The sequence below is a fragment of the Doryrhamphus excisus genome, chromosome 1 (assembly GCF_030265055.1).
Source record: "Doryrhamphus excisus isolate RoL2022-K1 chromosome 1, RoL_Dexc_1.0, whole genome shotgun sequence".
Lineage (NCBI taxonomy): Eukaryota > Metazoa > Chordata > Actinopteri > Syngnathiformes > Syngnathidae > Doryrhamphus > Doryrhamphus excisus.
Window position 1 is genome coordinate 33,642,620 of NC_080466.1, and position 13,288 is coordinate 33,655,907.

General features: G+C 41.1%; 1 protein-coding gene across 1 annotated transcript in view; it reads left to right on the forward strand.

The window, feature by feature from the left end:
• The window catches only part of LOC131125806 (neuropilin-1a-like), a 62,778-nt gene that overhangs the window by 4,948 nt on the left and 44,542 nt on the right, over positions 1 to 13,288 (forward strand). Inside the window, exon 3 of the mRNA XM_058067692.1 lies at positions 10,180 to 10,361. Coding sequence (XP_057923675.1) covers positions 10,180 to 10,361 — 182 coding nt within the window. The remainder of the gene's footprint in view (positions 1 to 10,179; positions 10,362 to 13,288) is intronic.

Below are 13,288 nucleotides of genomic sequence, written 5' to 3' on the forward strand. Positions count from 1 at the left end.
CCTTTTCGTATTTGTGGGTGGGTTGGGGTGGGCGACTCCGCTTTGCTCCATTTATTGTGGGTGATTGTTGCGTGTTTGTGTTGGATGATGAGGCGGTGAGCTTGAAGCTCTCTAACTTGGCAGCACAGTGGTTGTATTTGGGAGTGAGTCAACGTTCCAGAGATGTCTGCAGATGGTAGTGAGGTTTAAAGACGAGACCACAGTCCCACTGACAAATAATCCGTGTGATGATGTTTCAGGGTTGTGTTTTGGTTGATGCCGGTGGTCTTTGACGTTCATCATCGAGGTCATTAGTGTGAACAACCAATCACAGCCAAGGGTTTTCTTCCCAAAAAGCCTCTTTGCTCAGTTGTTAGTCATCTTGTTTCTCCCCAGTTTAACAGCATGAAATCATGAATGAAACTAAACCAATGAACCTAATCAGGGGTCTCAAACACGCGGCCCACGGGCCAAATGTGGCCCGCAAGACACTAGTTTGAGGTCCCCGCCTTGATATGAAAGTTTAATGTTAGTGCGGCCCGCGCAAGTTTGATATGGAAGCTGTATGGTATCATGTACCCAGAAAAAATTATTACGTTTGATTAATGTTCATGTTAAAGGTTAAATAACTGTTAATAGTTATCCTCCCTATCCGTGTGGAAGTGGTATGTTTTTGGCTATTTAAGTTTAAAGGAAATAACTTGAAGGCTACCGTTTAGGTCGCTAGCTCTCTAGTTTGCGAGTTAGCATGTGTCTCAAGACCCTGCAGTTGCGCAATATGTTGTAAATAAAAAGAGTATAAATGTGACTATAGTGGTGTTTTGTCATGTCTACAGGGTTCTAATAATGCTTTGTTCATTTTAATCTGAAAAAATATAATTTGTCTACCCACCAACTATATGTGGTTTCTTAAGTTTTTATTATTTGCCGTTTTATTATTATTATTATAATATTTATTTATTATTTTGGATTATTATTTATAATTTTATTTATTGATTGATTTTCTTTATTCTTGATTTTTTTATTTATTTTTCATCTTATTTTGTGCAGAAAAATAAAAATTAAGATATTTGAGAACAGTGGAATGTTTTATCAGAGCTTTTCTTGTAGAAAACCGGAACCAAAGCACTGAAAAAGTTTGCATATTTTTCTGTTTTTAATAAATGCGTTTTTTTTGGGTTTTTTTTGGAAAACCTGATGCAGCCAAGCCTTGCCCAGACCCTAGCTCCAGTGGCCCCCAGGTAAATTGGGTTTGAGACCCCTGCTCTACTGTAAGGTGTAAAAAATACCGTCATACTCCCATGAGGACATTTTCACGATAAAATCGGGGCAGACGGCGGCTGTCACGCCTTTGTTCGGCGACACCGGCTTCTCTCGGCTCCGCCCCCGTCGCCAAGCCTCATCACACGTTCGTCTGAAAATAGCCTCTCTGCCAAAACGCATCCCTGCAGAGCACAGACAGGCGCTGGTCGGGAACATGCGTCGGTGGCGGGATAATTCAGGATGTCCTTTTCGGAGTTGGCTGAACCGCTTCCTCTTATTAGACAGGGTTAGCGGTGGGTGTGACACCGACGCCAACATGCGACCCAAACGTGGACGATTATTCACATTGGCTGAGATTAATTTTACACTTGACTTGATTCTGATTCTTGTGATTGAACTTATTGGTCACTTCTATGGTTTCCATTTTTTCTCCATACTGTCACACATCAGTCCACACGCTATTCTTCTATTCACCATTGCTCTTACTGTTTTTTCCACTCATAGCTGTCTTCTGCTTTCTGATTGGCTGCAAAGGCTTTACAGTTCTTATGAAAACACGTTCAAAATTCACCAACTTGAAACAGAAACAGTCCAAATGGGATGTTTTGTCATGTTTGATAACATGGAGCAGGTTCAAGAAGGAGAATGGCAAACTATCCCGCCCACTTCCTGGTGCTTTGTGTGGTCCACGTGAAGCATTGTTGCACTTTTGCTGTTTTATTTGAGCCCCTCAACGCTGCGTGAGCTAAAAATGTTGTACATGAGGAGCACTCGGTCCCAGGATGGCACATGAAGATAAACAGCAGTGTTCTCTTCTTCAAGAGGAGAATGGGGATTAATAGCAGGTGTGTGCTATAAATCTAGATCATTCCATTAAATGCTATAAATCTTGCCACAGAAGAAGCAGCTGTTCCTCTTGAATCGGAAGGCAAATGTCCTCATATTTAGATATTAAGTCCTCAAAAATCAGTGTGTAGAGGGTCTCAAACTCACGGCTAGTTTGAGGTCCCCGCCTTGATATGAAAGTTTAATTTGTTTAATTTGTTTTTTGATTTGCTTATTTATTTTTCCATCTTATTTTGTGTTGAAAAAAAAAATAACATTAAACATTTCTTTAATAATTTAATAATAAATAAAAATTAATTTGTTTCACTTGTTTCATTTAATAATTAACATTAAACATTTATTTAATAATTTAATAATAAATAAAAATGAATTTGTTTCATTTGTTTTTTGATTTGCTTATTTATTTTTCCATCTTATTTTGTGTTGAAAAATAAAAATTAACATTAAACATTTCTTTAATAATTTAATAATAAATAAAAATTAATTTGTTTCACTTGTTTCATTTGTTTTTTTGATTTGTTTATTTATTTTTCCATCTTATTTTGTGTTAAAAAATAAAAATTAACATTAAACATTTATTTAATAATTTAATAATAAATAAAAATGTATTTATAATAATTTATTATAATTTAATGTTTTTTCAGAGCTTTTGCAAAGAACCAAAGCACTGAAAAAGTGGAGGGTATAGCAGAAGCATTGAAGACTATTATATTATATATATTTATTAATATTTAATATTTCATATAATTAATATTTATTAATATTTTTAATATATTTTTATTTTACATTTTTTCTTTTTTATATATATATATATATTTTTAACCTGATGCAGCCCAGCCTCACCCAGACCCTAGCTCCAGTGGCCCCCAGGTAAATTGAGTTTGAGACCCCTGCTGTAGACCAATGCTCCATTGCCTGTAGGTGCCACATGGACCCCGTATTTGGACCATGTCAAAGTGTGTAGGATGATTCAGTGTGATCATACCTATGTATGATCCCAACCATTCTCAACAGAAGACTTTAAAACCAAGCGTTTGGTGTCGCTGAGGTCACATTTGAAGTGGAAAAAGATCAAGACGCTTCTTGTCGAGATCAATCTGACCTCAACCTTTCATGACCAATCGGTTGCCACTTGACTTCCAGCTTCAGGCTGTCATTTTCCACTACATACCATCTCTTCCAAATTGTCACTTTCTGTTCCTGAAAGTGTTCCTCGTGAACCTCATGTGCACTTCTTCCTCCTTCTTCCTTTTTAAACCTTTTGAAACTTTCCAATCACACTACAGATCCACACCACAGTTCCCATTTAAAGGAAACACAGCTTTTTTTGTCCTTATGTGAAACATGAACACGTCTTTCGATTTTCTGTGTGTTCTAAAGATATAAAAACAGATCAAAAGAGACAGCTCATTTTGGTTCTAAGATGAGCGAATTCAAAAAACAATGCCAAAAATAGGATTAAATGAACTAAAATAATAATAATAAGCCATTTATTATAGGTATTATAGGTTTAAATTATCACCCAACAGGCGCAATCACAATAACATAATCATATTAATCATCACCATCTTCTCAGAAATAGCATGCTTAACTGTTGGATCCGAAACCCACAACACGCTAAAACTCAATCCTGAACCTATAACATCACTTCCTGTCCTCCATATGGAACACATTTACTGTGACACACATGGGCAAATGTTGTGTAATGTAAAGCTGACTATATGGCTGTTATGTCATATCTGGAGGGCTCAAATAATGTTAAAAAGTGTATTTATCAGAAATCATTCCACACTCTTTATTGCTCTCTGGTTCTACCATATTTTACTTATTGTGTGGAAATATGGGCTAATAACTATAAAAGCAATCTTCACTCGCTAAATGTACTGCACTGTACTGTACTGTACTGTACAGAGAACATACTAACTCCTTATTTCTAAAATCACAAATACTTCAACTTGCTGATATAGTTCATCTTCAAACAGCTAAAATAATGCATAAGGCTAAAAATAAGCAATTAGCTAAAAATGTCATCCAATACTTCTCTACAAGAGAGGAGAAATATGATCTCAGGGAAGAAGTACATTTGAAACACTTCTATGCTAGGACTACGTTATGCTAGCCATAGCATTTCAGTATGTGGAATCAAACTATGGAATGGATTGAGTAAGGAAATCAAACAATGCACAACGATGAGCCAATTCAAGAAATACAAGCAGTTGATGTTTGCTAAATACAAGGATGAAGAGTCTTGAACCAGTCATGATGTGCTATATATATCACTATATTGACACTTACTATGGTACCCATTATGGCATTGGATGCTCATATCACCTCCTACTTCAGGACGGGGTACATTATAAAAAAAACAAAACAAAAAACCTTAAACTGTATTATGGAAAGCAGGAAGTGAACAAATGTAACAGTTAGTGATTGTAAAAGTACCAGATGGAGGGGTAGGATTTAATAAGCTTTGCTTCTTCCTACTCCTTTTGGACATGTGGAACTGTGAACTGATTATGGGATGCACTCAATTGTAATCTGATGCATATTCACATGAAATAAAACCATTACCATATTTATAAGATCGTAAACTGGTTTCCTATGCCATAACTATGAAAACATATTTTGTGGAAATTCACTAGTGAATAATTAACTGTGATAAAGGAGGGATTACTGTACAGTATATCTATTTTTGCTCCACAGTTCATTTGTAATTGGTCCTTGGCATATTTTTAAGAATATAATTTATTATTAATGAGATGTATTATTAGATATTAAACTAATTTAGCACAAATCTAAGATGCAAATGTTTTCTTCAGCTAGCTTATCATATATTGACCTACTTTGGATGACTTTTAGCATACAAAATGTATGAATCCCGCCCCCCCCCCCTTCATCCTTCAATTGTTTTGTATGCAGCCCTTTTGAAGTGACCAGTATCTATGCATTTATGTTTATAGATGAGCTCAAAGAAATCAACATGAAAGTACATATTTGAGCTCCATGTGACATGTTCTATCAAGAAATGATGCAAATGTGCGTTGTTGATCACCGGTTTGGTCTACAAACCTGCAGGAGGCCTTTTCAGATGGCGTGTGAGACAATTTCACACCTCGGAAAATGTACCAACAACCTCAACCAATTAAATTCAAGAAGCCTGTTAGTTTCTTTGAATTTAAAGGTACTGGTGCTCATGCCTCTTCTTGATACAAGAACATTTCAACAGTTCAGTCATAAGACTCTTATCTCTCTTCACACCATCAACACCACTTCCCTGACTCCACAAGCCACGATGGGCAGCTTCAGCAGGTCAGTGGTGCCACACGGGGGGGTCAGCCTGAGGGCAAACGGCCACGGCTGTAAGCAACCTGGGAGGCTTGGAGCTGATAAATAAGCGCGACGGCGAGGCAGGGCTCAAATGGTTGTCCGCAAGTGGACTTGACAATAATGTCTTTTTTCTCCTCTTGTAGTGCCGCTGGAGGAATGTGTAGCGTCTGTCTGCTTGGAACCCCTCAGGGGTACTTACTGTAGGGACACACTCACCCGTGTAATATCACACAAGCAAATGCGATGCAAAAGAAGCCAAAAATACGCCCAACTGTCCATACTTTGATGGTCTAGTGGTGTTCAGTCATGTCGACTACTCTGGGGATTGGATAAGGGGCTAGTACATAGAAGTACATATCGGTCCGGACTTGTCAGATTGATGTGGCATCGATTTAGGGTTTATTGCTTGACTCTCCTTTGCTCTTGCTGGATCTCCTTAGTGTGGATGTCTGAAGTTACCGCAGAACCTCTGGATGTGATAATTAATTATGAGTTATGTTTTTAAAATGTAAATCCATTCCTTCGATCATTCTTTCATTCATTCTCTACTGCTTTTCCTCACGAGGGTCGCAGGGGGTGCTGGAGCCTATCCCAGCTGTCTTGGGGCGAGAGGCGGAGTACACCCTGGACTGGTGGCCAGCCAATCACAGGGCACATATAGACAAACAACCATTCACACTCACATTCATACCTATGGACAATTTGGAGTGGCCAATTAACCTAGCATGTTTTTGGAATGTGGGAGGAAACCGGAGTACCCGAAGAAAACCCACGCATTTTTGGAATTGGAATTGAACCCTGGTCTGTGCGCTAACCACTCAACCGCCGTGCAGCCCCAATGTAAATCCAGAATATGAGAAATCCTAGTTCCTGGTCCTGTTTTGCATATTTAAGCTGGAAGACTTTGCACCAAATGAAATTTCATGATCCTTCACAGAGCCTAAACAACATGTCAGGCGGGGGGGCGTGGGAGGGGGGGGGTGACTCGCTGTCTCATGCCCTCCTCCCTCGGAATAGGGCTCTCCTAAATGAGAACAAATTCCTCCTCCTCCGCTCCAATTTTGATTTCCCAGCAGGCTTCTTCTGCACGGCCGAGATGAAGGACGCTCGGCCCACTTATTTAATTCAGGGTGTCGGTGCAGGGTCCCCTTTGGAAGCATTTGTCTTCATTCTACTCCATGTTGTTTGTGTCTTGCTCATTGCGTGTGTATGTGTGTGTTTGTTGTCCTGTGTACAAGTCCGTTACGGCAGTGTGTGTTTGCTTCTAATGACTTTGTATCTTTATGAACCTTCTACTTTGACCTTTTGAGTCGTCTACTTAAGCCCAGTATGACTTTGGATATGAGCTGGAAAATGACGGAGAGCATGAGTGAGCATGGAGATGACGCGTGTGTGTGTGTGTGTTTGACAGAGGGGAGATGAGGTGGATTTTTTTGGTGAGCACGGGGGAGGTGAGAAACGGGGAAGGATGGACGTGTGTGTATGTTTGTGTGTGATATGGCAGGTGGCGGCGTAGTGCGTTTTGCTATTCACACACACACATGCACACGCACACACACACACCATCTGCAGCATCCCAGCAGAGCTTAGATGGACGTTGAAGCACACAAGACACTTACAGAAAGTGTGTGTGTGTGTGTGTGTGTATGTGTGTGTTTGGCATTCATTCAGCAATAGCAAACAATCCTGAATGAACATGCACTCTAAGATATATTCAAAGTCCAAAGGTAGGACATTTGCTTCTTCTGGGGTTGATTTGAAATAAACGTAATGGACGTTCTGAGTCAGTTGTGTAGACCAGTGATTTTCAACCACTGTGCCGCGGCACACTAGTGTACCTTGAGAAACCGTCAGGTGTGCCGTGAGGAATTATCCAATTTCACTTTTTATAATTAACATTTATTAATCATCATTTGCAAATATTATGTCAATAGCCATTATGTCAATAGTATACATGGACCCAAATATTCCAATTGCATTTGGTTTATTTGCTCAAACGGAAAGAATTGAACAAGGATGGAATATTCCTTTAACCAATCCGATTGAGGTATCTTGTACCCGCTCAAACAGAAAGTTGTCAGGGTGCCTTCTTCTTCGTGGTGTTTTTCTTCTTCTGTTGTTTATTGGCGGTTGGCAAGCAGCTTTCGTGTGCATTAGCGCCATCTGTGGAACAGAATCTAAACCCTTCTATACGCCATTCACAAGTCCACTTTTATTAAAAAAGAAAATATATATCTATATAAAACATGTCCTGAGTTTAATGATAAAATATTAGCAAGATTGAATTTGATCTTTTCCTGTTTAAATTTATCCCGGGTGCGTTCTTTCAGCGCATGCTCAGATATGACGTAACACGCAGATCCAGACGTTCTTCACTTTTAAAAATGGAGGCCAGCAATCGGCACTGGACTAAGCAAAGTTTGTTTTTGATTCAAACTAAATTTCAAGACTGGACAGACGAAAAACTGGCAATACGGAGTTATTCCAACAAGTGAAAGAAAAACTCGGGGAAGCCGGTATCACGTGATGTTGATGTTTACGTTTTACTGGGCATGCCCTATTGACTATTCTGGTTGATTTTCACGGCGCATGTAGACAAGAGATTGGAATATTCCTTTCCATGGATACCATTGTTTCCCGAAAGGTCATTGGGAAAGAGAAAAAGTGGTGATGTAAAAACGTGGCTACTGTGGAGTGTCTGTGGTGTAAAGACTGGCAGAGCAATGTAATATTGGTCCGTGTGGCAACACCTACCTTGTTCCTCCCATAGACTTATTGATGCACGTGTGAGGTCGTGGTGACATTTTGGAACATTTTTGGTTTTCAGATTTTTCCAATGTAAAAAACGTGCCGTGGCTCAAAAAAGGTTGAAAAACACTGGTGTAGAAAGACTATTTGTGTGTGCGTGTGTGCGTCCTTCGGCAAGCTTCTGAGGCCACACTTGGTGCTGATGCTGTCATCATCGCTGTGTGCACGAGCCCTTTGCTTTCTTTAGTTTCCATGGCAGCAGCTTCATCTTCACTTTGTGAATTGAGACAAGGTGGTCATCTGTACAACAGAACCAAATGAACATGTTAAAAAAAACGTTTTGTTGTTGTTGCTGTGTTGGTTTTAAAATAAAAGCATTCACAACACAAAGTTCACGCAGCGAGGGAGTCCTTATGCCGTCCAGATGTGCAGGGAAGGGAACGCAACACAAGCATGAGAAGACATTTGTAAGCAGTCTCCAAGGGGAAGGAAAGCATGGCTCATCCACTTAAATATCTAATCTGTCATTTCCTCATTTGCTTCAAACTAGTCAGCAGTGTTCTAGTCTGTTCGCTAATCTGTTGCTAATCCAACAGGACTTGGCTCACACAGGCGGTCCTTGTCATCACATCAAGTCGGCCATTGTTTCCTCTTTCCTTAGGGCAAGGGTCATGTGATGTCTCAGTGCCTCGCTTCAGTGTGGCCTCGGTGTCCCGTGTGTCTGCTTGTGTATTTATTCAGTGCTGCCACATTCTCCAACTTCCTTGAATCGCGCTTATTGTGTTCTTCGGGGAATGGAGGCTTTCACAAGAAGTTTTGCCCAAAGGTGGAAGCATATTCTAAAAGGTACTTCATGTTGAAATCGGACCTCAAAAACGAATTAGTCCAAAAACTGAACATTAAATTAGCCCTATGCTCCATTTACAATATTTCAAACTTACACTTGATCACTTGGAAATGTTTTTGTCCAGTCTGAGATCTGGCTTTTTCTTGGCAATCCTGCCATGAAGTCTGAAGTCCTGAAGTGGCCGCTTCACTGTTGATACTGACACTGGTGTTTGACGGCTACTATTTAGTGCAGCTGCCAGGTGACGACCTGTGAGGCGTCTTTGTCTTAAACTACACACTCTCACATATTTGTCTTCTTGCACAGTTGTGCAGCGTTTTTCTGTCCTCGTTAGACCCAGTTTGTGCTGCTCTCTGAAGGGAGTAGTTAACAGCATGGTAAGAGATTTTTTACATGGCTTTTCTAATCATCTATTAGCCTTATAAAATGATGAACTTGGATTAGCAGCCATACCAGGAGATTGATGCAGAGGACTGACAGTTGTTGATAGTAGGCCTCTTTGAAAATCATCTCATTCATTTTCATTGTTTGTGAAATGGATAAAAATGTTTGTGAAATGCATGAAAATGTTTTTCTTTGAAAAACAAAGACATTTGCAAGTTTTTGTTTCTTTTGAGCGGTAGTGTATGTACTGTGGTACATCGGTTACTGTTATTAATTTGTTGTCAAAGATGAGAGGAAAAACAACATTGAAGCAAAATCATGTAAATCCAATCAGACAAAACTTGGTCGCGGGGGTTGCTGGAGCCTATCCCAGCTGTCTTCGGGCGAGAGGCGGGGTACACCCTGGACTGGTGGCCAGCCAATCACAGGGCACATATAGACAAACAACCATTCACACTTACATTCATACCTATGGACAATTTGGAGTGGCCAATTAACCTAGCATGTTTTTGGAATGTGGGAGGAAACCGGAGTACCCGGAGAAAACCCACGCATGCACGGTGAGAACATGCAAACTCCACACAGAGATGGCCGAGGGTGGAATTGAACCCTGGTCTCCGAGCTGTGAGGTCTGCGGGCTAACCACTCGACCGACGTGCCGCCTAATCTTACATTATAAAATTAAAATGTCAAATAAAAAAGGCAACTATGTAAATAATAACTGTGATTCCATACAACATATTCATACAGGAATTCCACAATGACCTCCTGGCATCTCTCCTCAGGTACGACTACGTGGAGGTCTACAATGGCGGAGACGAGCTTTCGCCCATGCTGGGCAAGTTTTGCGGCAAGATCGCTCCGTCTCCAATCATCTCCAGTGGCGGTCAGCTCCTCATCAAGTTTGTCTCCGACTATGAGACCCACGGGGCGGGGTTCTCTGTACGCTACGAGGTTTTCAAGACAGGTTTGTGTGTGAACTAACCTCATTCTGTTATCACTGCTGCTTCCTGAAGTAACCTGTGAATTTGATGAATGAGCTCGTGGGAACAAAGACGGCTCCGACTCACTTTTCCTTGCGCTCGTGTCCTTTGGGATCCACCGTGGATTCCCTTTCTGCTACTGATGACATCAAATTTGCATAGTGGCTTTTGGCACACTTTTGCTGGAGACGTTTTTAGGTTTGTGTGCACTATTTAATGAGGTGCTCTTAAAATGCATCTTAAAATGCAGTGATCATAATCTGAATAAATATGCTCACCATTGCGATTGTAGAACGGAGAGCTGTTTCTAATAAGTTGGCCCTCTCGTGGCGCTAAATGAGGTAATGTGTGTGTGTGTGTGTTTGGTGTGTGTGTGTGTGTGTCAGACAGGTGTGCGGTACCCCAGGCACGTTTAGCTAATGGTCTGTTTGTCCTTGGAAGCAACAGGGATGACCTGAAAATGAGATGAATGCAGCAGTGCAGAAGAAGTAGGACAGTAGCCATGTTTACATGAGGAGTTTTTCTCTCTCCGAATGGAATCTTGACCTTTCCGAAAACAATGGTATCCATGGAAAGGAATATTCCAATCTCCTGTCTACATGCGTTGCTATAATCAACCAGAATAGTCAATAGGGCATGCCCAGTAAAATGTAAACATCAACATCACGTGATACCGACTTCCATGAGTTTTTCTTTCACTTGTTGGAATAACTCCGTATTGGCAGTTTTTCGTTTGTTCCAGCTTTGAAATTTAGTTTGGATCAAAAACAAAGTTTCCTTAGCAGTCCAGTGCCGATTGCTGGCCTCCATTTTTAAAAGTGAAGAACGTCTGGATCTGCGTGTTACGTCATATCTGAGCATGCGCTGAAAGAACGCACCCGGGATAAATTTAAACAGGAAAAGATCAAATTCAATCTTGCTAATATTTTATAATTAAACTCAGGACATGTTTTATATAGATATATATTTTCTTTTTTAATAAAAATGGACTTGTGAATGGCGTATAGAAGGGTTTAGATTCTGTTCCACAGATGGCGCTAATGCACACGAAAGCTGCTTGCCAACCGCCAATAAACAACAGAAGAAGAAAAGCACCACGAAGAAGAACGCAGTCTCAAACTTTACGTTTGAGCGGGTACAAAATACCTCAATCGGATTGGTTAAAGGAATATTCCACCCCTGGGAATCCCATTATATATTCATTGGGATTGTCACTTTTCTTTGGGAATGAGGTGTATACAAAGGTTACATTCTTTCCGTTTGAGCAAATAAAGCCAATGCAATTGGAATATTTGGCTCCATGTATACGTGGCTAATGTTGGTGCGTGTGTCACTTTAAAAACGGTCTTTGTTGCCTTCTTCCATCTCTCCACATTTTACATTGAAACATGTTTTGTGACATTCACTTTTAATATAAAACATGTTGTGTGTTCTTATTGATCAAAGTGTGTGTGTGTAAGACACATTATGGCAAGAAATAAGTAAAGCGTCAGCGAGCTCTGTGACATTGTTGTTGTTAATGTGACAACACGCGCATGACTTGTTTTATTTCGGACCTTTATGGCCAGCTGAGCCCGCCTGCTTCATCGCTACTCATCGTAATTCCTCATCATTCACGCCACCTGTGTCATGGCGTCTGCGTGTGGGTGTGTTTCCAGGCTGTTCATACGGGTTACATTCATATGAACACATAATGCTCACTCATGCCTCATGGGCACACTTGACCGGGGTCCTCGCCTTGTTTTATGCCCCCCTACCCCAGGCAAATATGAGTCAGTGGGGTGACTTTATAGGTTGGCATCAGTTGTTCCTTCCTGTGTCTGCACCAATGTGGTGTGTGTGTGAGTTTGTGTAGTACACGAGAGTTGCACGCAGCGAGAATGTTCAGTTTTAAGCGTGACTCACAATCTCCAGCTCAAGAATGTGAGTTTTTTTGTTTATTTGACACCGCATCCACCACATGATGCTGAGGGCCTTTCAACACATTAAAATCACACGAGTGTGGAGCTGCAGAACACATTGAAGTGTGCGACGCTTGGAGAAAATAACGTAGGAAAAAAAGAGAGCTTTGTAAAACAGGAAGACACACTGGCAGACAAACTTGTTGACCCACATCTCGCTTACTTTTATGTGATCATAAAAGTCTCAACCTTTATGATGTGCAGTTAAGCCTAATGACCACAACAGGCGTGTGTGTGAGCACATGAGCTGACTCCGAGTGTCAGCAGAGTCAATAAGTAGCAGCCGGGACGTCTCAGCCAGTGTCAACACAAACAGAGGCTCGGCTCGGTGGCGGAGTGGTCACAGACGAATTGGTTCAAACCATGAAATGTATTGAAGTTAGAATCAAATGCACTGACATTTATTTTATTACATTCATCCATTTTCCTTCGCTTATCCGGGTCCGGGTCGCGGGGGCAGCAGTCTCAGTAGGGAAGCCCAGACTTCCCGGTCCCCGGCCACCTCCTCCAGTTCCACCGGGAGGACACCAAGGCGTTCCCAGGCCAGCTGTGAGACATAATCCCTCCAGCGTGTCCTAGGTCTACCCCGGGGCCTTTTCCCGGCTGGGCATGCCCGGAACACCTCACCAGGGAGGCGGACTAGATGCCCAAGCCACCTCAACTGACTCCTCTCGATGTGGAGGAGAAGCGGCTCTACTCCTCCACCTGGGGCAGGACCTCATTCCCAACCCGAATTTATTTTATTTTATTTTATTTTTCAAGGGTGCTTGTATTTAGTTTAAGTCAGGGGTCTCAAACTCAATTTACTTGGGGGCCACTGGAGCTCGGGTCTGGGTGAGACTGGGCCTCATCAGGTCCCCCCCTCCCCCCAAAAAAAACGCATTTATTAAAAACAAAACATTTTAAAAAACTTCGCTTTGGTTCCAATTTTCTACAAGAAAAGCTCTGAT